The 19,360-nt window shown below is 47.3% G+C and overlaps 9 protein-coding genes across 9 annotated transcripts; 5 read left to right on the forward strand and 4 right to left on the reverse strand.

The window, feature by feature from the left end:
- Positions 1-997: 997 nt before the first annotated feature.
- On the forward strand, positions 998-2,225 carry BGW36DRAFT_298016 (putative mitochondrial carrier protein; the record flags this gene model as incomplete). Its single annotated transcript, XM_046211401.1, has 2 exons — positions 998-1,159; positions 1,239-2,225. The coding sequence occupies 2 exons, from the start codon at positions 998-1,000 to the stop codon at positions 2,223-2,225; spliced, it is 1,149 nt and encodes a 382-aa protein (XP_046071636.1).
- Positions 2,226-3,724: 1,499 nt separating this feature from the next.
- BGW36DRAFT_190884 (uncharacterized protein) lies at positions 3,725-4,764 on the forward strand. Its single transcript, XM_046209790.1, has one exon. The coding sequence runs from the start codon at positions 3,986-3,988 to the stop codon at positions 4,709-4,711; it is 726 nt and encodes a 241-aa protein (XP_046071637.1). The 5' UTR covers positions 3,725-3,985; the 3' UTR covers positions 4,712-4,764.
- A 185-nt stretch (positions 4,765-4,949) lies between these two features.
- BGW36DRAFT_398184 (nonsense-mediated mRNA decay protein 3) lies at positions 4,950-6,748 on the reverse strand (the record flags this gene model as incomplete). Its single annotated transcript, XM_046218382.1, has 5 exons — positions 4,950-6,031; positions 6,096-6,381; positions 6,435-6,526; positions 6,580-6,629; positions 6,681-6,748. The coding sequence occupies 5 exons, from the start codon at positions 6,746-6,748 to the stop codon at positions 4,950-4,952; spliced, it is 1,578 nt and encodes a 525-aa protein (XP_046071638.1).
- Positions 6,749-6,837: 89 nt separating this feature from the next.
- BGW36DRAFT_190930 (uncharacterized protein) lies at positions 6,838-9,213 on the forward strand. The gene has a single exon (XM_046209792.1). The coding sequence runs from the start codon at positions 6,986-6,988 to the stop codon at positions 9,026-9,028; it is 2,043 nt and encodes a 680-aa protein (XP_046071639.1). The 5' UTR covers positions 6,838-6,985; the 3' UTR covers positions 9,029-9,213.
- A 1-nt stretch (position 9,214) lies between these two features.
- On the forward strand, positions 9,215-11,068 carry BGW36DRAFT_190968 (putative peroxisome biosynthesis protein (PAS10/Peroxin-12)). Its single transcript, XM_046209793.1, has 3 exons — positions 9,215-9,428; positions 9,522-10,730; positions 10,782-11,068. The coding sequence occupies exons 1-3, from the start codon at positions 9,371-9,373 to the stop codon at positions 10,955-10,957; spliced, it is 1,443 nt and encodes a 480-aa protein (XP_046071640.1). The 5' UTR covers positions 9,215-9,370; the 3' UTR covers positions 10,958-11,068.
- A 110-nt stretch (positions 11,069-11,178) lies between these two features.
- On the reverse strand, positions 11,179-12,952 carry BGW36DRAFT_298355 (DUF1237 domain protein; the record flags this gene model as incomplete). The annotated part of the gene is made up of 3 exons (XM_046211423.1): positions 11,179-11,450; positions 11,523-12,739; positions 12,804-12,952. 3 exons carry the CDS (start codon positions 12,950-12,952, stop codon positions 11,179-11,181), a joined length of 1,638 nt encoding a protein of 545 aa, XP_046071641.1.
- A 448-nt stretch (positions 12,953-13,400) lies between these two features.
- BGW36DRAFT_190927 (DNA polymerase subunit Cdc27) lies at positions 13,401-15,611 on the reverse strand. Its single transcript, XM_046209791.1, has 8 exons — positions 15,518-15,611; positions 15,395-15,450; positions 15,074-15,330; positions 14,586-15,022; positions 14,508-14,532; positions 14,321-14,458; positions 14,049-14,270; positions 13,401-13,997 (listed from the first exon to the last, which is right to left on the reverse strand). Exons 1-8 carry the CDS (start codon positions 15,572-15,574, stop codon positions 13,849-13,851), a joined length of 1,341 nt encoding a protein of 446 aa, XP_046071642.1. The 5' UTR covers positions 15,575-15,611; the 3' UTR covers positions 13,401-13,848.
- A 209-nt stretch (positions 15,612-15,820) lies between these two features.
- On the forward strand, positions 15,821-17,145 carry BGW36DRAFT_360524 (uncharacterized protein; the record flags this gene model as incomplete). The annotated part of the gene is made up of 3 exons (XM_046214183.1): positions 15,821-16,319; positions 16,372-16,489; positions 16,545-17,145. 3 exons carry the CDS (start codon positions 15,821-15,823, stop codon positions 17,143-17,145), a joined length of 1,218 nt encoding a protein of 405 aa, XP_046071643.1.
- Positions 17,146-17,362: 217 nt separating this feature from the next.
- BGW36DRAFT_360525 (putative vacuolar sorting protein SNF7 family protein) lies at positions 17,363-19,053 on the reverse strand (the record flags this gene model as incomplete). The annotated part of the gene is made up of 5 exons (XM_046214184.1): positions 17,363-18,106; positions 18,164-18,358; positions 18,415-18,636; positions 18,702-18,945; positions 19,004-19,053. 5 exons carry the CDS (start codon positions 19,051-19,053, stop codon positions 17,363-17,365), a joined length of 1,455 nt encoding a protein of 484 aa, XP_046071644.1.
- Between the last annotated feature and the right edge of the window lie 307 nt (positions 19,054-19,360).

Raw genomic sequence — 19,360 nt, forward strand, 5'->3', positions numbered from 1 at the left:
GGGCATTGTTTGATTACACGGCGATCAGTGGTGTTTGGGGTTGGTGATTCAAGTTTGACATGGGAGTTGGATAAATGCAATGCAGACCGGCGTGTCATTGCCAGGTGACTTTTGAGGCTTTAGCGATCGCATACAACCCATACAACCCATACAACCCATAAAGATCGATATAATTGACATAAGGAAGCCGGCAACATCATTGCTTGGGATGGGTTGGCAAAACAATACTGCGACGAGTAATAGTGAATAAGTAGATGATGTAATAACTCGAGACAGTTCCATAATTTATGAACTGGGCGGGCAAAAGTCACGCCAACAGCAGTAATGTGGTTACTATATTATTAATATTGGTACGGAGTAGATAATACCTAGCAAATAGTTAGCCAATAGGGCATCCGGCATTGCTCATAGTAATAATGGAATAATGCATATATTGGTCACGAGACCTGCTCGCCTCGGCCTTGCCGCGTCTTTCCGCACCGGCAAAAACAGCCAGTGGCAAGCACCTCCGAATATAACCAGCACTCTTTTATGGTTGTTATTCTTCTAAATCCTCCTATCTGGCAGTTCTTGTCTGTAAAACAAACTGCTGTATCGACCAGGCGTCTTCCCCCACACACGCGAGGAGTCTGCCTGGCCTATACCCTCATCTTTTACGACCGTGGATGACGTTTGTCGATCCCGAGCCTCTGCGATATAGCCGAGCCGATAGCCTTCTTCGGAAAGCCATCACCCTCCGCGCCACTTTCCGTGGCACCGGACGCTTCTCCACACTGAGCAGTGAGAAGACCCCCCGGTTTTTGTGCGAGACAGGTTCTGCAATAATTCAATGACCCGTGCCTCCCCAGATCATGTTCCACTTGCATCCTCGCCTACTCTCTATCATCAGGCCGCGCAGGCGAGAATAAGCCCCCTTGCATCCCCGGCGGACCGGCTTCCGCCCCCAGTGAGCGTTATGGAGGCAACCGGCCAAGCGTCTACGTTACCTCCTCAAAGCATGTCGATTACCACGAAGACCTCGCAAGTGTCGGACCTTTCGAGCGAGGCTACATCACAGAAGCCTTTAGGAAGCACCTTGAGTGGTAGAAAGCCGGTTGATAAGCGGAGTCTAGAGTATGTGTTGCGTAGTGGATTGGCAGGTGGGCTAGCAGGATGCGCTGTAGGTTTCATCTCAGAATAGCTATTGGCTTTGAGAAAACACCAGGCTCTGGATTTGCTGACATTTTTTTTTTGTATAGGCCAAGACCGCCGTAGCGCCGCTTGATCGCGTGAAAATTTTGTTTCAAGCATCAAGCCCAGAGTTTGCTAAGTACTCCGGAAGCTGGTCTGGGCTGGCAATGGCAATGCGAGATATCAAGCGATTTGAAGGCACCCGTGGTCTCTACAAAGGCCATTCGGCGACTTTGCTACGCATATTTCCGTATGCTGCAATTAAATTTCTTTCTTATGAACAAATTAGAGCATTGGTCATTCCTTCGAAAGATAAAGAGACTCCGTTTCGGCGTTTAATTTCAGGGAGTTTGGCTGGAGTAACTTCAGTGTTTTTTACATATCCACTTGAAGTAGTCCGTGTCCGGTTGGCCTTTGAAACTAAACGGACTGCTCGTTCGTCGTTTAGGACGATTTGCTGGCAGATATACCATGAGCAAGCTTCGTCGCGCCCTGTCGCAGCGGCTTCCAGCAGTAGCACGTCGGCTTCCATGGCCACAGCCCAAACAGTGTCTTCTGGTATCAAGGCTGTCACACCCCGAACAGGTCTAGCCAACTTCTACCGCGGATTCACCGCCACAGTTGTTGGAATGATTCCATACGCCGGAATGTCTTTTTTGACACATGACACAATCGGCGATATTCTACGTACACCAAGCCTTGCTCCACACACAACAATTCCAAAGTCAGAGATATCGCCCTCATCTAAAAGGCAACCTGGTGAGCGCCGTGTTCAACTTACCGCGTCCGCCGAACTATTCTCCGGTGCCGTCTCTGGTATCGTTTCTCAAACCTCGGCATATCCAATCGAGGTTATCCGCCGACGTATGCAGGTTGGTGGCGCCATGGGGGACGGCAAAAGACTCAATATGGCTGAGACTGCTCAAAAAATCTATTTGGAAAGGGGATTCCGCGGCTTCTGGGTTGGCCTAACCATTGGATACCTCAAAGTCGCTCCAATGTATGCCATTAGCTTCTTTGTTTACGAACGCGCGAAGTGGTACTTGGGAATTTAATGCATCCTCTTGCATACTTCCTTTCCTATGATATATGGATGTGAGAGAACATTCAATATTCCACAACAGCGACGAGACTACTTTGATCGACTTAACAACAGTCTTCAGGATGCAAAGCTTTCAATTTCTAGCCGTGGTATGAAGCTTGAACTTTAGACCATCTGCTTTTGGCGCGCGCGCGCGCGTGTGTGTGTGTGTGGATGGTTCATTTTGACCACCACAGAACCCACAATTTGCATCATCTACAAGGAACTCAAGTCACTTGTTGACATTTGCATATCGTTATTTCAACAATAGATACATGTTTTGCTATAAATCATCTGGTTATGAGCTTTTGGCTTGTCTATATCTTTATGGGTCAGACAACACAAATGATACCCATGTGTCCGACGAGGCACTTGTTTTACTATATTTGTCGAGACAATGACTTCGTGTTATTATAGGTCGCTGAATTATTCACGTATTCTTTTGTTCGTGTGTATACTTGGAAATAATCCAACTAGCCATAATACGTTAGAAGACACTGATAATTAGTGTCAATAAAAATGGTACATTATTTCAATATTCATCCCCGAATTCTTTGGCATTCTTGTGTGTTTCAAAAAATTTTTTCAGGAATACCACTTGCATATGTATAGCACGCACTCGTATACTTGAGAGATCTTTCCTAGGGCCCTTTTCTAAATTGGTTGAACCATTATTCCCTTCGGCTTGTCGCTTTGTCGCTGTCAGAAGCAATCAGTGCAAACACACCACGTGACCGCCACGATCAGCGCGTGATCGAGGCTAGCGGGGAAAGAAGCCCCTCCAGCCTAAAGCGGTATAGCCTCCAGGCTCATGATGCATTCCGATTGACTGATATAATAGTGCTCTTTGACTGCTCCTCGTCGCTGCGACGTATCAAGAATCAAGAACAGGATGGATAATAATAAGAGCACCATTATTGTTACTCCGTGCTCTTTCTTGCCCATTGCTGCATGCTGTGGTCGGAAACCCTTGGCTAGCTTGCAGGTGCCTAATATTTGAGACGTCAACTGCATCCTTGGTCCAGTTTTCGGCCTTTTTGCAGATGAAGGATGAGTCGACTCGTTTTAATTTTCGAGAATAAGACCAGCACATCGATCTCGGCCGTCGGCTACGGAGATCTAATAATGGCATAAATCTGAGATACCCTTCTATTTTTTTCACTATCCTTTGTGCGACAACTGGTTGTCTTGACTCGTACGCATGCATATGCATCACGCTTAGTTATGACCAAATCTATCGTCCATCTTGGCCAATGAAACGACTGCGCTGCATAACAGACGTTGTTTCGGACGTCCTGCTAGTTGGCTGACCGACCAACCTGCTTCTGCCTATGTGGCTTTCAAGCGACATTGAATTCATGGGTCCAAAAATAGGAAAGATAAAGAGCGAGCCATACGCATAGCTTGCTCGGGTGGGCACCCATTCGCTTTTCCTGACACGATCATAACAATGCAGCCCTTTTTGATGTCTTGCCTGATTTGCCCCAGGTTAAAAGAAGAGGTCTCTTCAATAATCCCCGATTCAAGCGCCCTGCAAGTCTAGTTGAAAATTTCCCAACGTCCATCTTCTACACCATTCGATCGATCAGTTTTGATGCATACAATTGGTTAATTGCATCGCCGTTTCAGGGAGCGGGGGAGGTGAAAAACTAGCACTAAATAGCCATTTCCTGTTCCTGAATGGCATTCATTCTGCAACGATTGACGGTATAATCGTTGCTGAGCTTGCTCATTATGCCTAGCAATGAGAGGACGCTGGTTGTTCGACGGCATTTAGAGGTACAAAAGAGATTGCATCTATCTCCTTATATGATTACTGCAGCGACCGGAAACATCAGATTGCCACTGAGCACAATGTACGACTTTTGCCTGAAACCGTGCGCCGTGTATATTACAACTCCACTGGGACCCGCAAATGCAGGCCATGAGCACCTCCTCTGGATCTTCAATTACTTTTGCAAGAAGCTCGATATGAAGGCCGCTCTCGCAGATGACTCAGTTTTGATAGATGCGTTTCCTTGCAAACTTCTTGCCTGTTGGTCGCCTAGCAGTCCTCAAGATGTAAACCAGATCCTACAGATCCACCGAAGTGTCTGCTCTCAAATCGAGGATCGACAAGCTGTGCTCAATGCAGAAGACGCCTTGGTACCGGGTGTAGATAGCAGTCGACACGGGGAGTTCTATCTTCATCCGCTTTTTCGTTCTATTTGCATTATTATGGATCGTCTCGACTGGCAGGAGCCTGAAATACAGGTACTTCGTACCGGCGAGGATGAGCATCTACGCATTGGACCAATTGATTTTGACCCATTAAGGTTTGCCTTTTGGATCAGTGATGACGGTGATGTCCTTCGGGGAAGCTTTGGGAAAGTCATATCATTGATCATGGAATGGAAACTTCGTGAAGATGACGCTAGAAGAGAAGTAGAGGAGCCTCAAGAAGCAGAAAATGACTTTTAATGCTTGATGCTTTGTATTGATACCCAACGCTGGAATTGCAGCTGACCAACAAATGATTGGTATTTTTGTTTTAAATAAAAGTTTATTTACTTTTGATAAACTTAAGCAGTCTTCAAATTTCGCAACACGCATTTATGTACTACCATAATCCACCATCATTAGAAAGAAACGCCATTTGCCAGAAACTATGAGGTAATGTGAATATATTTCAAGTCATCGACGTGCGAGTGGTGTAAGTTTACTCGGCGTCTTCCATGTTCAACTCATCAAACTCATCGAGCAATTCATCCATATTGATTTTAGGCGCTTCATCATCACTTTCGTCTTCGTCCATCTCATTAGCGTCTTCGATGACATCCATCTTTTTCGTGGTGTTGCGATGGTCATTCTTAGATTTATAAAGGGAAAGAGTGCTTCGAAGCTCTTGGTCTTCTTCAATGTCACGCAAAAACATTTCAAAATCGGCTTCCAAGCGATCTTGATCTTGCTTGCGGCCACCAACTTCTTCTTCTTCTTCAAGAGCCATACGCTTAAGTTTCCAGTTTCGAGACTTAGGCTTCTTCTTGCGAGCGTAATGTTTCCTAACTAGAATAACGTCTGGTATGGTCGAGCTGTATTGACCGCTTTCCTCAATAGCTTCGAAATTGGGATCATTGAAATTCGTGCCGGTCAAATGGTAGCCTAAAGCTGAATCTCCGACATGAAGTACGCCTCCCAAATGGGTCCTCGTGAAATATGTAGTATTGTTAACTCCTAGATCTGACGCACGTGCAACCGTTACTTCAGCTAGAAAGAAGCGTCCTTTGGACTCTCCAACCGGTTCGATGTCAACGACAATGAACTCGACAAGATCTTTTACATCGGCAAGATTGCTGAATGGTGACCTCCAGTATACTGGTGTCGGAACATCGGCGGTCTGTAGCGTGTTGGGGTCAAGGAGGTTAATTGAAGTGCCGACCCGATAACACAACGTCAATGGCGAAATGTTGCCTAATGATCTAGCCAGTTTCAATGGAAGCGCTACAAGATCGTCCTTGCAAATAGGAATCAGCTGAATTGAGAACGTCAGCTTGTAGGAACGTGTCGATTCGTGAATGTCCATAGATATAAGCTCTTGGGATTTCTTAAGTCGCACAGGGGTCACAGATGACAGGAAATCCACTAATTTTTCGGCATGGTTTCGTTGCGCAAAATAGAAGTCCAATCCATCTTTTGCCTCTTTGATGTTGATTGTATCACGATGTGCTCGGTGTTTCAATATCAGTTGCTCGAGGTACAAGAAGGTTCTCTTGTGAGGGACCTTCTGGCGCACCTGGACACCTAGGGACAAATAACGTGATCAGCAAGGGTAAATTCGAAGGATATGAAGGCGACTCCGACTCACATGCGCGCCAAGAATGGTGTGTGAACGACTTGGCACAGTCCGGACACTGCTGTGTTGAGACAACGTACTCAACCTCGAATGTCTGTTGGAGGATGGTTCCTTGGAAAGCCTCTTGTTGGATAGTTATTTTAACCTTGATCCGCCTTGAATGTGGCTCTGTCCAGATGAAGCTTGCATCAATAATCCGAACTTTCGACAGGCCTCTCAGTTTCCGCAGGCATAGAGCTAGCAACTCTCGTGATTCCAAAGCAGCAGTGAGCCATGTATTTGGAGGCTGTAGCCACCTCTATATTCTCCACATTAGAGTTTGTACTCGTAGTTTCCGACATTGAAACATACCTCGCAATCTTTGCAGAAATGGAGAGTCGACTCCCGTTGAATGTCTTGCGTTACGTCGACCGTCGTTCGAATACAGTCATTACAAAGTGCGCCTGCGAAGTTAGTATCATATCACGCTGCAGATTCGAACAAATTGAAGACACACCGGCAGATGAGGTTCCGTCTATAGGACTGCCACAGTTGTAGCAGAGGATTCTAGAGAATTTCAGCCTGTGTGTGGGTTCGCATTAGAGATATAATACGCACGTTGCTTCTGGTTGCTGCTGCGCACTAATGTCCGAAATTGGGACAGGCTCGTCCAGGTCCATAGACATTTTTGGCTCGATTCTCGTCTTATCGTGGTATGAGAATCAACTATGGCGGGCGACATTTGCCCCTCATAGAAATAATATTTTTTGTGTTTGTAATGTTTGCATTTTCTGGGCTAGTCTCCTCTGGGCTAGCGCTGGCTCAGCCCGATCCGTCAATCATCGATTGATTAATTATTACGGTTGAGTACCTCAACGTTTCAACCGCGCAACAACCAAGCTGCCCCCAGCCAACAATTCCCAATGGCAGCAGCTTTGGCCAGAAGTGCAAGATGCCAAACGTGTCGTAACAGTATTTTGCAAACGTTTGCCGCGCTTTCAGGGCTTGCAATCTCACAAACAGCTCGCTTTCCGATCAAGCCCCAAATTAGGGGCTTCTCCGCTCCTCCATGCTGGAGGACAGAGTCTTCAGACCGCAGTATAAATGCTGCGGCAACCGACATGAATCAAGAGGGTCAGCAAGTCAAAGACACACATAAAGCATCCCAAGCTGTGCCATGGTATTTACGAGTCGAAACCCATGCCGAGGAGCCCCATCCTGTGGCCAGACGACAAGAAATACCGCCCGTCCCCGAAAACTCCCCCCCGATTATAAAAGATTTATTACAGAATATCTCGGTTGAGATTGGCTTGGATGACCTGGCTTTGCTTGACTTGCGAGCTCGGGATCCGCCTTCCGCTCTGGGAGGCAATGTCATTATGATTATTGGCACCGCACGAAGTTTAAAGCATTTAAACGTTTCGGCCGATCGCTTTTGTCGATGGCTGAGGTCCGCATACAAAATGCGACCGAACGCCGATGGACTGCTAGGTCGTAATGAGCTTAAAATCAAGCTTCGACGCAAGGCTCGTCGTGCCCGTATTTCAGGTGGCTCTGGGGCATCAGTCGCAAGTTCAGATGACGGCATCACTACAGGCTGGATATGTGTCAATGTCGGCTTTGTGGATGATCCCGGTGCCATTAATAAGGTTAAGGAAGGCGTGTTTGAAGGCTTTGGTAAAACCCAAAGTGGTACGAGGGTGGTTGTGCAGATGTTCACTGAAGAAAAAAGAGCGGACGTTGATTTGGAGCAACTCTGGGCTCCAAAGCGGGAGAGTCAGATTAAAAAGATTGAAACACGCCTCGAGGGTTTAAATGAGAATTCTCAGGCATTTCAATCCGATTCAAACTTACTGGGTCATGAAAATTCCAGCCGGCAAGGGTCGAACCCTTTCGTACCTTCGCCTACCAGATCTTTTGGCCAAAGGAGAGAATTCAGCACCGATTCCAAACGTCAAAAGACTGTATGGCCAGATTTCATTATTAATCTGGACAAGGATGACTCGGAAGCAGTAAATGGAAACAAGAACTTGGGTTTATTACACTCATATAGACGAGAAATTTACTCTTGTCCTACAATAGAAATGGCTAGAGGTCTGCTTGGAGATGGCCCGGATGATCGTATTTCCACTGATTTTCTGCAGAGATGTCACACTTTAGTCGAAGGGGAGCATAGACTACAATCAACATTGCAACTGATGTTGGCTGCTGCCGGGATAAATACTCGCCATCCAACATACTCGAAGGAATACTTGTGGACAGTATTCATGGAACACACTGCTTCTGGATTTGAATTGGATGAGTCACTGGCTTTTGATATCGCGAACTCATTTCTCAGCCCTCGGTTGCCACGCGGAGAGCAGGTTCCAGCAGCGCTTCGAGAATTTGACGTCGAATCTGCATTTCGTGTTCTTGATTTCCTCTCTCTTCGAGGGACGCTTACGCTGGAATACCGCATGTTCATTCTACTCTATAGGGCCTTACTTACTGCTCCGTCAAACGAAGACGCCGATGTTATACTGCAGAAATCTCGACGCATCCGACAGGTCATGGACACACTTCATGGTGTTGTTGACTGGAACATGCCCGAGTCCCAGAAAATCATGCAGTTGAGACTGCAAGTCAAAGATACCGAAGGCTTCTGGGAAATGTGGCACGCGATACCCTTTACTAAAGGCACTAGAACGAGCGAGGATTATGAAGTTCTTTTCCGAACACACGCCATTGTGGGCGATCCTACTCTTGCGCGCCACTGCGTAGTGACATGGTTACCCATGATGCAGCGGGAAGAGCCCCCGATTGTACTAAACAGTGATCTTATCAGCGATATTGCAACTTGTATATACACCGCAGGGTACGACAACCTGGATTTCAACCCGGAGCTGTCTACCGGATGGTGGGACGATATTCGCCCGTCCATCCTGAAGCAGTTGGAGGCCATTTGGAAGGAAACGCCACGCGCTTAGCAATTATCTTGTTTGTATTCTATTTCACTCTTGTATATTAGACACCCACAACCTGTAACACCAGAAGCCATATGCACATATCACCTATAGGCTAGAGCTCAACGTTTGTATCAAGAGTAGGAATATTGAATAAGGACAGTTAGGGCGCAGGTGGGTCACATTCCGGCTGGACCTCGGCTTGCCCGAGCGGGCTGTCGACCCGGGGCAATTCTTACTCCAACAACCCAGCGAGTTACAGATACTGTCCAGTCCCTCCGAGCACTTGCGTCGTGGTGGTATTGATACCCGTCCTTGTAGTGCTGAGAATGTCTGTAACGTCTTACATCTCCCTCATCATCCAAGATGGAATATATGCCCGGTTTGCAGAATGAACTAGACGACTTGAAGCCGTCGCTGTTTGGTAAGTCGTCCGTCGCTCACACCCCAAACGTCTCAGATTGTCAGATCATATCATCGACATCAACATCAAAGAGCTAATTATTTCAATGAGCAGAGCTTCTAGCCGAGCAGCAACTTTCGTCTCTTCTCCCTCCATCGATTCGTTACCTCCTTGCCGTTGCGACACACCGACACCCTCGGTACTTGCTCCGAGTGCTCAACAATTTCGATGAGCTTTATGCACTTTTGTCACTTCTAGTCGAGCGCTACTACCTCCGCGCGTTCGGAGGATCATTCACGGAAAACTTCTACTCCCTCAAACGTGAACGTGTCGCCTTTACGAAGAATGGAGAGATACCACGTGCTCAGATGGGCGCTGCGGCACCTGTTCGGGAAACCTTAAGATTGCGCACAGCTGACGTTTGGAAGAACCTGGTGGTTATGGTGGGACTGCCATATCTAAAACGGAAGCTCGATGAAAGTTACGATATCCATGTTGCGCCACAAGCTTCGTCACTGCTTGGTGGACCTCGATATAATCCTAACGACGGGCTTCCAGCAAACCCGACAGTCAAGCAGCGCTTTATGTTTTATTACAAATGGTTCTTGCGGAATATGTACCCGTCTGTGAACGCGGCTTATTACTTCTCGATTGTGGCATTCAACTTAGCCTACCTCTTCGATAATACAAAATACTCATCGCCGTTTCTTTGGCTTATCGGCACGCGTATTCGCCGACTTGGTCCTGCCGACCATCGTGCGATTGCAAGTATACTTGAAGCAAAGCCAAGCAGCAACAACGTTCGTCAGCAACAGCAGCGGCCTGGCTCTGCCTTTCTTGGTTTGTTAAGCCCGCAGAACCTCTACCCTCAAGCATTATCATCCTTGCGATATTTGCTGCCAGTATCCATCTTCGCACTAAAGTTCCTCGAATGGTGGCATGCAAGCGACTTTTCGCGACAGCTTGCCCGTAAAGCTACCGAAAACCTAGATCTCCCAGCCCCCGTTGTCACTGGCATGACCGATCCCTCTCACAAGAAGACAGCACAACCACCATCCTCAGCTACATCCTCTACCTCGAACCTCAAACCGGCCCTGAAGAAGTCCTCTTCCCACCACCAACCGCCAGTCTCATCGACATCTTATTTACCAATCTTCACAGTCCCGTTGCCAACAGCAGATTCAGGCAGTGCTAGTGCATGTCCTATATGTTTGAATCCACTCACAAACCCTACAGCATGTCAAACTGGATACGTGTTCTGCTATAGTTGTGTTTTCCATTGGTTGAATGGCGAACATGAACGTCAGATGGACTTTATGAACGGTATCGACGGCGGTGCTGCTTGGGAGGATGATGAAACTAATGCCGCTGTAGAAGGAAGAGGCAATGAGAAGGACCAAAGCAGCCAGGAAGAAGACGAAGTGGCGGCAACATCAAGCAAGACTAATAAGAGTAGAGAAGGCAGGTGGGAAAGCGGTAAGGGAAGATGTCCTGTCACAGGCAGGAGAGTACTCGGGGGTACGGATTGTTTGAGAAGAGTTTTGGTTTGAGGATGGATATTCAGACTTTATTGGCTGTCTCTCCATTAGTGTAATAATTGTATCTATTCGCATACAGTATACCCTATTGTATATTGAAAGGTTTACATTCAAAGTATTCTCGGCTTTCATTGATTATAATTATGTGCTATCTTATCTATAATGCGAATGCCTCTTGCTGAGAATTAATGGGTAAGTATACCGCTAAAGTAGTTGTGAGAAGAGGATCCATGTCAAGAAGGAACAGTATACGGCTGGTCATTATCAAAAATCAAATGCGGTCGTTCCTCGGCAACCTTGAGAATGGTCTGGGCAAACAGCGAGTTCGCCCACGCGAACCACGGCCTTGAGTAATCGGTCACGTTGTTGACATTGATGGATTCGTGAACCAAGCCAAGAAGGCTTGAGTTGAGAACCATATTAATGGAGTCCAAGATTTCCGCGTCGTCGTTACTGGTTTGAGCACGGACGAGTAGGGACATTGGCCAGGCGGCGGTAAGGCCAACTAAAGCAGCATTCTTTAGTATTTGAATAATAATAATAATAATAACGTCTGCATTTATGAGCATTGACTTACCATGAGGTCCCCCAATTCCACTGAAAGCCGAGCCACTCAAGTAGTAAGGATTTCCATTGGCCTTCAAAATCATCTTGCGAGTGTTTTGATATACAGGATCCTCTAAGTCAACATAGCCCAGATAAGGAAGAGACAAAAGCGAGGGAATGTTAGCGTCGTCCATGAAAAGACGGGAACCATATCCGTCGACTTCGAAGGCATATACGTCACCGTAGACGGGGTTATTGACTATCCCATGTTTCTGCACGGCTTCGCGAAGATTGTTGGATCTTACGCGTAGATCGTTGATGAGATTCTGGTCTCCACCAGCCTGTGCAAGAGTGTCGGCAGTTTTCCCTAATTGAACTGCCATCATGGCGTTAGGAGGAATGAAGAATCCGAAAATTGTCGCATCATCACTAGGTCGGAAGGCACTGCGAATCAAGCCTGTGCCTTTGTTGAGGGGGTTTCCAACGCCGTCCAGGGTGAGAGTCTCAGTTCCGAGGGTAGTTTGTCGTTGGAACGTATATACATTGGCCACAAACTGACCATCGGCGTCAAAGGTAGGCTGCGATTCAGCATCTAGCAGTTCGAGGACGGTGTTCAGGGCTTTATACCACCTATCTGTCAAATACTCGGTTGAACCCGTTGCATTATGGAATTGATTGCCAAGGGAGAGGAAAGCTGCCAAGGAATCAAGCTCGTATTTACATTCGAAGACAACCGATGGGTCGTATGTAGGGTGAACAGTGTCCGTTTGAGAGCTGGCAGTAGGCTTCAAGCCGCTGGGCGGTGGGGGTTGGAACGCATTGCAATATGGGGATTGAATGACAAACTCCGCCTGGGTTTGAATGGCACCAAGGATGAGTTGGTACAGCGCCTCGTCTGATTTAGCTAGAGGCTGGTACGGCTCCAGTTGGTTCGTGCTGTCACGTAGCCACTCTGCGGTGATGTCTCCAGTAACGATGAACGACTGTGCGCCCGTCCAGGACTCGGGAACTGCCCGTCTGTTATTTGAACTCTTTGACGCAGAAGAAGTTGAAGAGTTGACGTGCCACGCAATGGTCGTGTCCAGGGTGTTCGGCAAGGCATTGGTGAACAATTGAGCCAGATCCTTGTTGACCAGACGGGCGGTCACGTCGGAGATGACCTTTTCCACAGAGTCCGAGACAAAGGTCCGGCACTCAGCAGCAGGACGTTGGAAGGGCAGTTTGAGAGGACCATCGCTATAAGGAGCACTAATTCACGCCACCGTTAGTTTGTACTTAGAGCAGAGGATGCTACAAGACCCATGGGACATACTGCGGCACTTGGGAGTAGTCAAGGTAGTCCGGACATGCGCGACGCAGAAGAGCCGGGTCGTCTCGAGGTACTGCAGTGCATTGGCCGCATGTAGCAAGCAGAGCCAGCGCGATGGTGGCCGCAGCCGGAGTTGATACCGAAGCGATCATGGCGGATGCAACAGACGATGAGGCGCGCGATAGTGATGGGAGAGGAGCACGCAAGTTGGCAGCTGTCGATACACAGGGGTGTCAGGACCAGAAATGCAAATGCATCGGCGGAAATGAAATAAACCAGTCCATCGCGTCCGACTATAGCTAATGTAAGAAGAACATTCCGATGGCGGACAGCAAACAGTGCAGGCGGGATACGATGCATGTGCTAGCAATCGCACACTAGTATTCATAACAACAACAATAATAACAATTACAGCCAGACGATCACACCCAGGCCACTCGCTAGCGCCATACAGCTCGTTGGGGAGAGCTGGTAGAGCTGGCTAGGTACCCAGTAGTAATTAATCGACTTTCCCCCGCCAGAAGCCTGTCCTAAGGCAGTAAACAGTGATGCTGATCGCGTGCGCCGATGCAACCTCCCATGCTAGTAAGTTACGTTACGTGCGGAGTAGTCCTGTTTGTGTTTGTCTCTGTCGTTCCTCGTGCATGTATTAAAATTTAATCTCTCGTTCTGTGATGCGCTGCTCGCTGACTCGGCCAGTTTCTACCGACGGGCATTGACTATTACTGTGTAACACTGTACTGACGCGCCCACGGCCTCCAGTGTTCATGTTGTATGGATCAGAAAATAGCATCATTGTGAACCCCGCTTTTGACATCCTTCTCCGTCCATCGAGTTAGTGGCATCGATATCTGGAGAAGTTTGCGATCCGCCACGTTATTTGTCTTAGAGGGAATTCTATATGGACCACGGACTAGACTGCTCTGTGATATACTGGAACGTTAAATAGGCACATCACCGCAGTCATGACAATTGTAGCAGTAGTATTAGACTAAACTTCATTTGTCTATCTGTGTAAGAGTGTACTCAGGTCGCCATAACTGGATACCTACTGCTTTTTCGAGAAGAACGACATGATGTTTCCCTGTCCAGGTTTCTTCTCTTTCGAAACATTTGCACTGATAGCGGGCTTCTTCTTGGGTGGCGGTGCTGGTTCGTCCTCAGAGAAAGATTCCCAAACAGGTTCCTCCACGGTGACTAGGTACGCCGTTAACATATTTTTTACATGTACCAATGGCGAGTACTTACCAAGGTAGCCTTCCTCATCCTTTTTGGTTTTCTTCTTCATGATTTTCCGCTTGCCTCTGCGTCTTCCGTTCGTGATTGTGATTTCTTCTTTCGATTCCTCGGGCTCGGGCTCGGGCTCAGGTTCAGGTTCAGGTTCAGGTTCAGGTTCAGGTTCAGGTTCAGGTTCAGCTGCTTCCGATTCCTCTGCCGCAGATTCGTTCGAAGCATCAGGCATAACATCATCTGAATGGCATTCAGCATGAGTAAATATAAGTAGATCGAGGCCGATATACCATCATCATCTTCCATCATTTTCTTCAATTTTGCCTCTCGTTCTTTCCTTGACTCTCGAGTCGAAGTGTTCCTGCGTTCCACGCTGTTGGCGAAAGGATCGCGGTCTTCGTCATCTTCGGCATCGTCGTCGAACATGCCTGTGATCCAATTAGCACTGACCAGGGGACAGTCAACTAGATTACACACCATTTCCAGAATTTAAATTTTGCGCCTTGAATTAAAATATCAGCATACATCGTAAATATTCACAGGTAAAATACGTACAGACTCGATGCCTGAGGCAGGAAATTCTTCCTTCCTGACCTTTGGCTTGGTCTTTGCGAAGGAAGAAAATAGATCGCCTTTGTTCTGCTGAGTTCGAGATTTTTCCACAGTCTTTTGTTGCGGCTGTTTAGATACAATTCCTTGATCAGTTTTCTTCTTTTGTAGAGGCTCGTCCTTCGGCGCCTGTGCAACAGATATGCTAGGTTTTGTAACGGTCGGTACAGCTGTCGGCGGAGGCGGTTTCATTGCTTTTCTTCGTTTGACATTCTTATTTTGAATCATACCCCAACGTGCTCCAAACTCGAGCGGGTCCTCCTCTCCATAAGAAGAGGTTATCTCTCGGCTGACATCTAGCAAGGAATGGAGGTCCTGGAGCGCATTTGGCTGCAAACTGTAGATATGGATCGTAGTGATAGACTGAAAGGTAGCCTTTGCGCCTGTAGCCTCATGTTAACAAATCAAACCAACCATTTTTAATGGCGGACTACCCTCGAGATCCTCTTCCCTAGTGAGTAGGAATGTTGTAACACGAGTGGCATGTTTACTATGTTCGATTTCGTCCGGGTGTGGCAATGAGCTCATATAGGGGCTGCTCTTCATGAATGTATCCTCTCCGTCTTTATCTTTCGACACCCCATTTTCGGCTGGTTTCCTCTGTCCTGCTGGTACCCCGCAGATCAGATATGTCGCAGACAGGCTCTTTGGCCGTTTTGCATTCTCGGTGCGATGGAAATCGTAGAGCATTCTGGCTCTGGTTTAGCATGTCTCGCAGGGTGGATAGGAGATGGTGGATGGAGGCATTCGCATACTGCTTGGCAATGTTGCTGTGGACTTTCAGGACTCGACTGAGCAGCCGATAGTTCACCTTGAAGCAATGTTAGTATCGCCAACGGTGCGAGCCATGAGAGACCGAGTGAAAAATGAAAACATACAGTGCGTCTCTCACTGAGCACAGTTTCAGCCAGGTAACTTTTGTAATCGGCCGCCATTGTGAGTACAGCTAGTTGTTGCGAAAGAGGAAGAAGAAGAGAAGTGCGAGGGGAAGGAAGCTGACAACGCGTGCCACTTAACGCGTCCAGGCTTGGCGCCCGGCGGAGGAAAGAGCGACCTCAATTACCTCCCAGATATAATTAGTACTACTTCACTTGCGGCTTCGTTTGCAATTCGTATTTTACTGCTGTTGCTGCGCAATCACCCCCGATTTCTCAGAGGGGCTTGCGAAATGCCATCTCGCTATGGACCACTCCTTTGATATACCTGACTCAACGGACTGGCTGAATACACCGCTCTCCGGCGTCGCGTCGCTCGAGTCCGCCCTGCGCTGCCAGGTTTGCAAAGACTTCTTCGATACCCCTGTCATCACGTCTTGTTCGCACACATTCTGCTCGCTCTGTATCCGACGGTGTCTCAGCGCTGAAGGGAAATGCCCGGCTTGCCGATGTGCAGACCAGGAACTTAAGCTCAGACGCAACTGGGCGGTTCAGGAGCTCGTGGATACATTCAAGAACATTCGACCGCATATGCTAGCCCTAGCACAAGAGAGTGCTGCTTTAGACCAGGAAGACCCTGATTCTTCACAACCCGCGACCAAAAAACGGCGATTAGATACCGCAGACGAAGAGGGACAATCACGCCCAGGGTCAAGAAGAACAAGATCGCAGGCGAAGGCTCGTGAAGCTCCGGTGGTGCAAGTGCCTCCTGAAGAAGATCCTGAGGACGAAGACTATATTCCCGGTATTTAAAATCTCCATACCCTTCTGAGCGTGTCTAATCCTTTATTTTCTAGATGACGGTCTTGTCGCATGTCCCATGTGCAATCAGCGAATGAAAGAAGGAATAGTATTCAGCCATTTGGATATCTGCAAAGGTCCCCAGAAAAGCTCAAAGGGATCTCGGTCTAACCGGTATGTCTTGGAAGAATATGCCCTCACTGTATACTGCTCATCAAAACTACTCTAGGCTACCTCAACAATCGTTTCAATACCAACAGCAAAGCAACATTCAACCACCCGATCGTCTTCCGGTTATCAACTACTCCCTGCTCAAAGAAAACGCACTACGCAAGAAAATGAAAGAATTAGGTATACCAGACTGGGGGCCTCGGCCTCTGCTACAAAGACGACATACTGAGTGGGTGAACCTCTTCAATGCGAACTGCGATGCAATCGTTCCGAAGGCAAAAAGAGACTTGCTCAAAGATCTGGACATTTGGGAACGAACGCAAGGCGGTATGGCATCAAATATGGGAGCGCCAGTAGGACCCAATGCCGTTATGGCGAAAACTTTTGATGCGACTGCATGGTCGACGAATCATGATGATGACTTTAGACGTCTTATAGAGAACGCGAGGAAGAAGAAAGATGTGAAGATTCGTGAAGATTCAAAAGTTCCCCAGCCATCACAGGGACAAACAAACGTCACTGGTCTGCCAAGTGATACAAACGAAGCGAGTAACGTTCTGCCCATTGAAGCACCATTCACGCCGTTTTACAATGGCAAGTCAAGTTCCGATTTGCAAAAAGAACTATATAGCGAAGACGTTATAAATCCCGACGGGTAGAAGTTAAGATAAAATAATACAGAGGAGCAGCCAAGGTGCAGTGTTAGATCCGCCACTCGCACCTCAACAGTCGATTAAACTTGTATATATCATTGAGAGCTTAGCATACATACATCAGACAATCATAATGAAAGAAAGCACGGGAAATATACAGTCGTCTTACCAAAACGAAGACAGACGGTGGATATCCCGCAAATCCTAAACGAAAATTCATTCTTCATTGCGCAGGAGTAGGCTCTTCTTCAACCTGCTTCTTCCTTTCCATTTCTGCCTCATCCAGAGACATATTAGAAAGCTTTCCAATACTCACCGCCAAAAGCGAATCATCCGCTGATTCCGTATTCTTCTGCAGTTCTGCTAGTTTGCGTGCTACTTCTTGTGCAGCATGTTTCTGGCTGTCTAGCTCTGCTAGCTTTTCTCTGGTATTCTTTTCTTCTTCGTCCTCTTTCTCTCGCTGTTCCTGCTTCTCAAGCGCTTCAAGCTCGGCATCAATCTCACCTTCATCAATCACAGGAGCGGCCTCATCAATGGCATTGCCAATTTCGTCGACTTTGGACATCTCCTCACGAAGGTTCTCGACCACCTTTTCAACAGTCTCAATTCCGCCCGTTTGGGCATGGAGACTACGCAAGACGCCAGTACTAGCTTCCATAACACGTACAATCTCAACTTGACCAACAGCCTGCTCGATCTTGTTGTAAACTTCCTCTAATTGATTCAATGTATCAGATCGTTGCTTGAGATTGTGCTCTGCAATTTTTCTTGACTTGAGAGCGGAGAGTGCTGAGATGCGATTCTTGTTATTTAGTGAGACTTTAGCAGTCAAGTTTAATTCATTTATCTTCTGTTCTAGCTTGAGAGCCTGTTCTGTGAGATTGGATATCAGGGTCTTTATCGAAGCAATAGTTGAATCTTCATGCGCAATTGGTGAGCTGTCACCGCCACTGTGAAATTTTATAGTCTGTATAGAATTATTAGCTATGCTAGTAGAGCAAATATGGGTGAGAAAGGGAAATACCTTTCCATCGTATGCAGCGGCTTTGATGTCTCGGGATAGATGTAGGAGTAGAATATCAAAATCGTTATCTGAAAGCGCCGTACCCTGGTCTAGCACTGTTGCAAACCTCTTTACAAACATCTCCTTGGAATATATTCGATTTAAAGGAGAGATGTCGATGCCCGTCGCTGTATTGATAATGCGTTTTGCAGCTTCCTACCAAACAGCATTTAGTTATCAACGACAACCCATCTTTGAGATGAATTCCGCACCTCTAAATTCTCAACAAGAACTAGTCTCTGAACGTCGAGCGTAGCCCCGGTACCCTCGGTCCCTACCACCAGTCCCTTGAGTTGCCTCAGACTCCAGTTCATGACGTTCCATGGGCTCAGAATTCCAGGATCAACAACCCGCCATCGACTAGTCTTCAAGCTGAAAGCACTAGATTTATATAGCTCTAGTGGAATCATCCTTCGCTTTTGGACAGCTTCATCCTGCAAATTGGAGATGATTTGATTAGCATCACAGGAAGGTCGGCAGTCGAACAGGTCAGGCTTACGAAAACGCTCCCCAAAGCCACTGGCCTACCCCATTCTGGGATTTCGAGGTCACGCAAGAGATTTTCATCAGCACTTAGAGAGAGGTGGTCCCTTTTCTGACCAGAGGCGCTATTAGAAGCAACATATCCAGCCAGCGCCGCTTTCGTAAGGGCACTTTCCCATGCAGCGACATTCACAGCGTAGCCATCGGGATTAGTATTCTTTTGGATGGAGAAATCAGAGTACAGCGAAGGTAGCCGATTTCTGTTGGAGCAGAAAATATTAGTGAATTGGCAATATCACGGCAAGTCGTGACGCGTACTTTCTGAAAGCATCTTCATGTGAAATAATGTAATCTACCAGCTCGCCCATGGCGACATCCGCCAACACACCTCCGCTCGGAGGTTAAAGGTGGAAACAGGATAATATGCGAAAAAAAATATACCGAGAACGGAAGCTTGAATTCTCAACCCGTTAAAACTAAAGATAGGGCCGTCTGAAGGCAGTTCGATGGGTTGTTTTGCATGTGGGCACAGCAACCTTATCGATAAGATATCTGTCTGATTCTGGTCACGTGATTGTGGCCCGGAAATCGCATTGACATCGATTGATGTGCGAGCTACATGTTTCAGCAGTTGAAGGGTTCGTTTTTTTTAAAAGATCAAATGTTACTATTTCC

This window comes from Talaromyces proteolyticus (assembly GCF_021365285.1).
Source record: "Talaromyces proteolyticus strain PMI_201 chromosome Unknown BGW36scaffold_7, whole genome shotgun sequence".
In the NCBI taxonomy this organism is placed as follows: Eukaryota; Fungi; Ascomycota; class Eurotiomycetes; order Eurotiales; family Trichocomaceae; genus Talaromyces; species Talaromyces proteolyticus.

What these genes read in the sequence shown, in the direction of transcription:
- BGW36DRAFT_190884 (XM_046209790.1), top strand. Translation starts at nt 3,986, where the DNA reads ATGCCTAGCAATGAGAGGACGCTGGTTGTTCGACGGCATTTAGAGGTA.
- BGW36DRAFT_190930 (XM_046209792.1), top strand. Translation starts at nt 6,986, where the DNA reads ATGGCAGCAGCTTTGGCCAGAAGTGCAAGATGCCAAACGTGTCGTAAC.
- BGW36DRAFT_190968 (XM_046209793.1), top strand. Translation starts at nt 9,371, where the DNA reads ATGGAATATATGCCCGGTTTGCAGAATGAACTAGACGACTTGAAGCCG. An exon ending in CTTGAAGCCGTCGCTGTTTG is followed by an intron (nt 9,429 to 9,521) that starts GTAAGTCGTCCG and finishes TTCAATGAGCAG; the next exon opens with AGCTTCTAGCCGAGCAGCAA. An exon ending in TCAGATGGACTTTATGAACG is followed by an intron (nt 10,731 to 10,781) that starts GTATCGACGGCG and finishes ATGCCGCTGTAG; the next exon opens with AAGGAAGAGGCAATGAGAAG.
- BGW36DRAFT_190927 (XM_046209791.1), bottom strand. Translation starts at nt 15,574, where the DNA reads ATGGCGGCCGATTACAAAAGTTACCTGGCTGAAACTGTGCTCAGTGAG. An exon ending in CTGCCTCAGGCATCGAGTCT is followed by an intron (nt 14,533 to 14,585) that starts GTACGTATTTTA and finishes TTTTAATTCAAG; the next exon opens with GCGCAAAATTTAAATTCTGG. An exon ending in GGATGAGGAAGGCTACCTTG is followed by an intron (nt 13,998 to 14,048) that starts GTAAGTACTCGC and finishes CGGCGTACCTAG; the next exon opens with TCACCGTGGAGGAACCTGTT.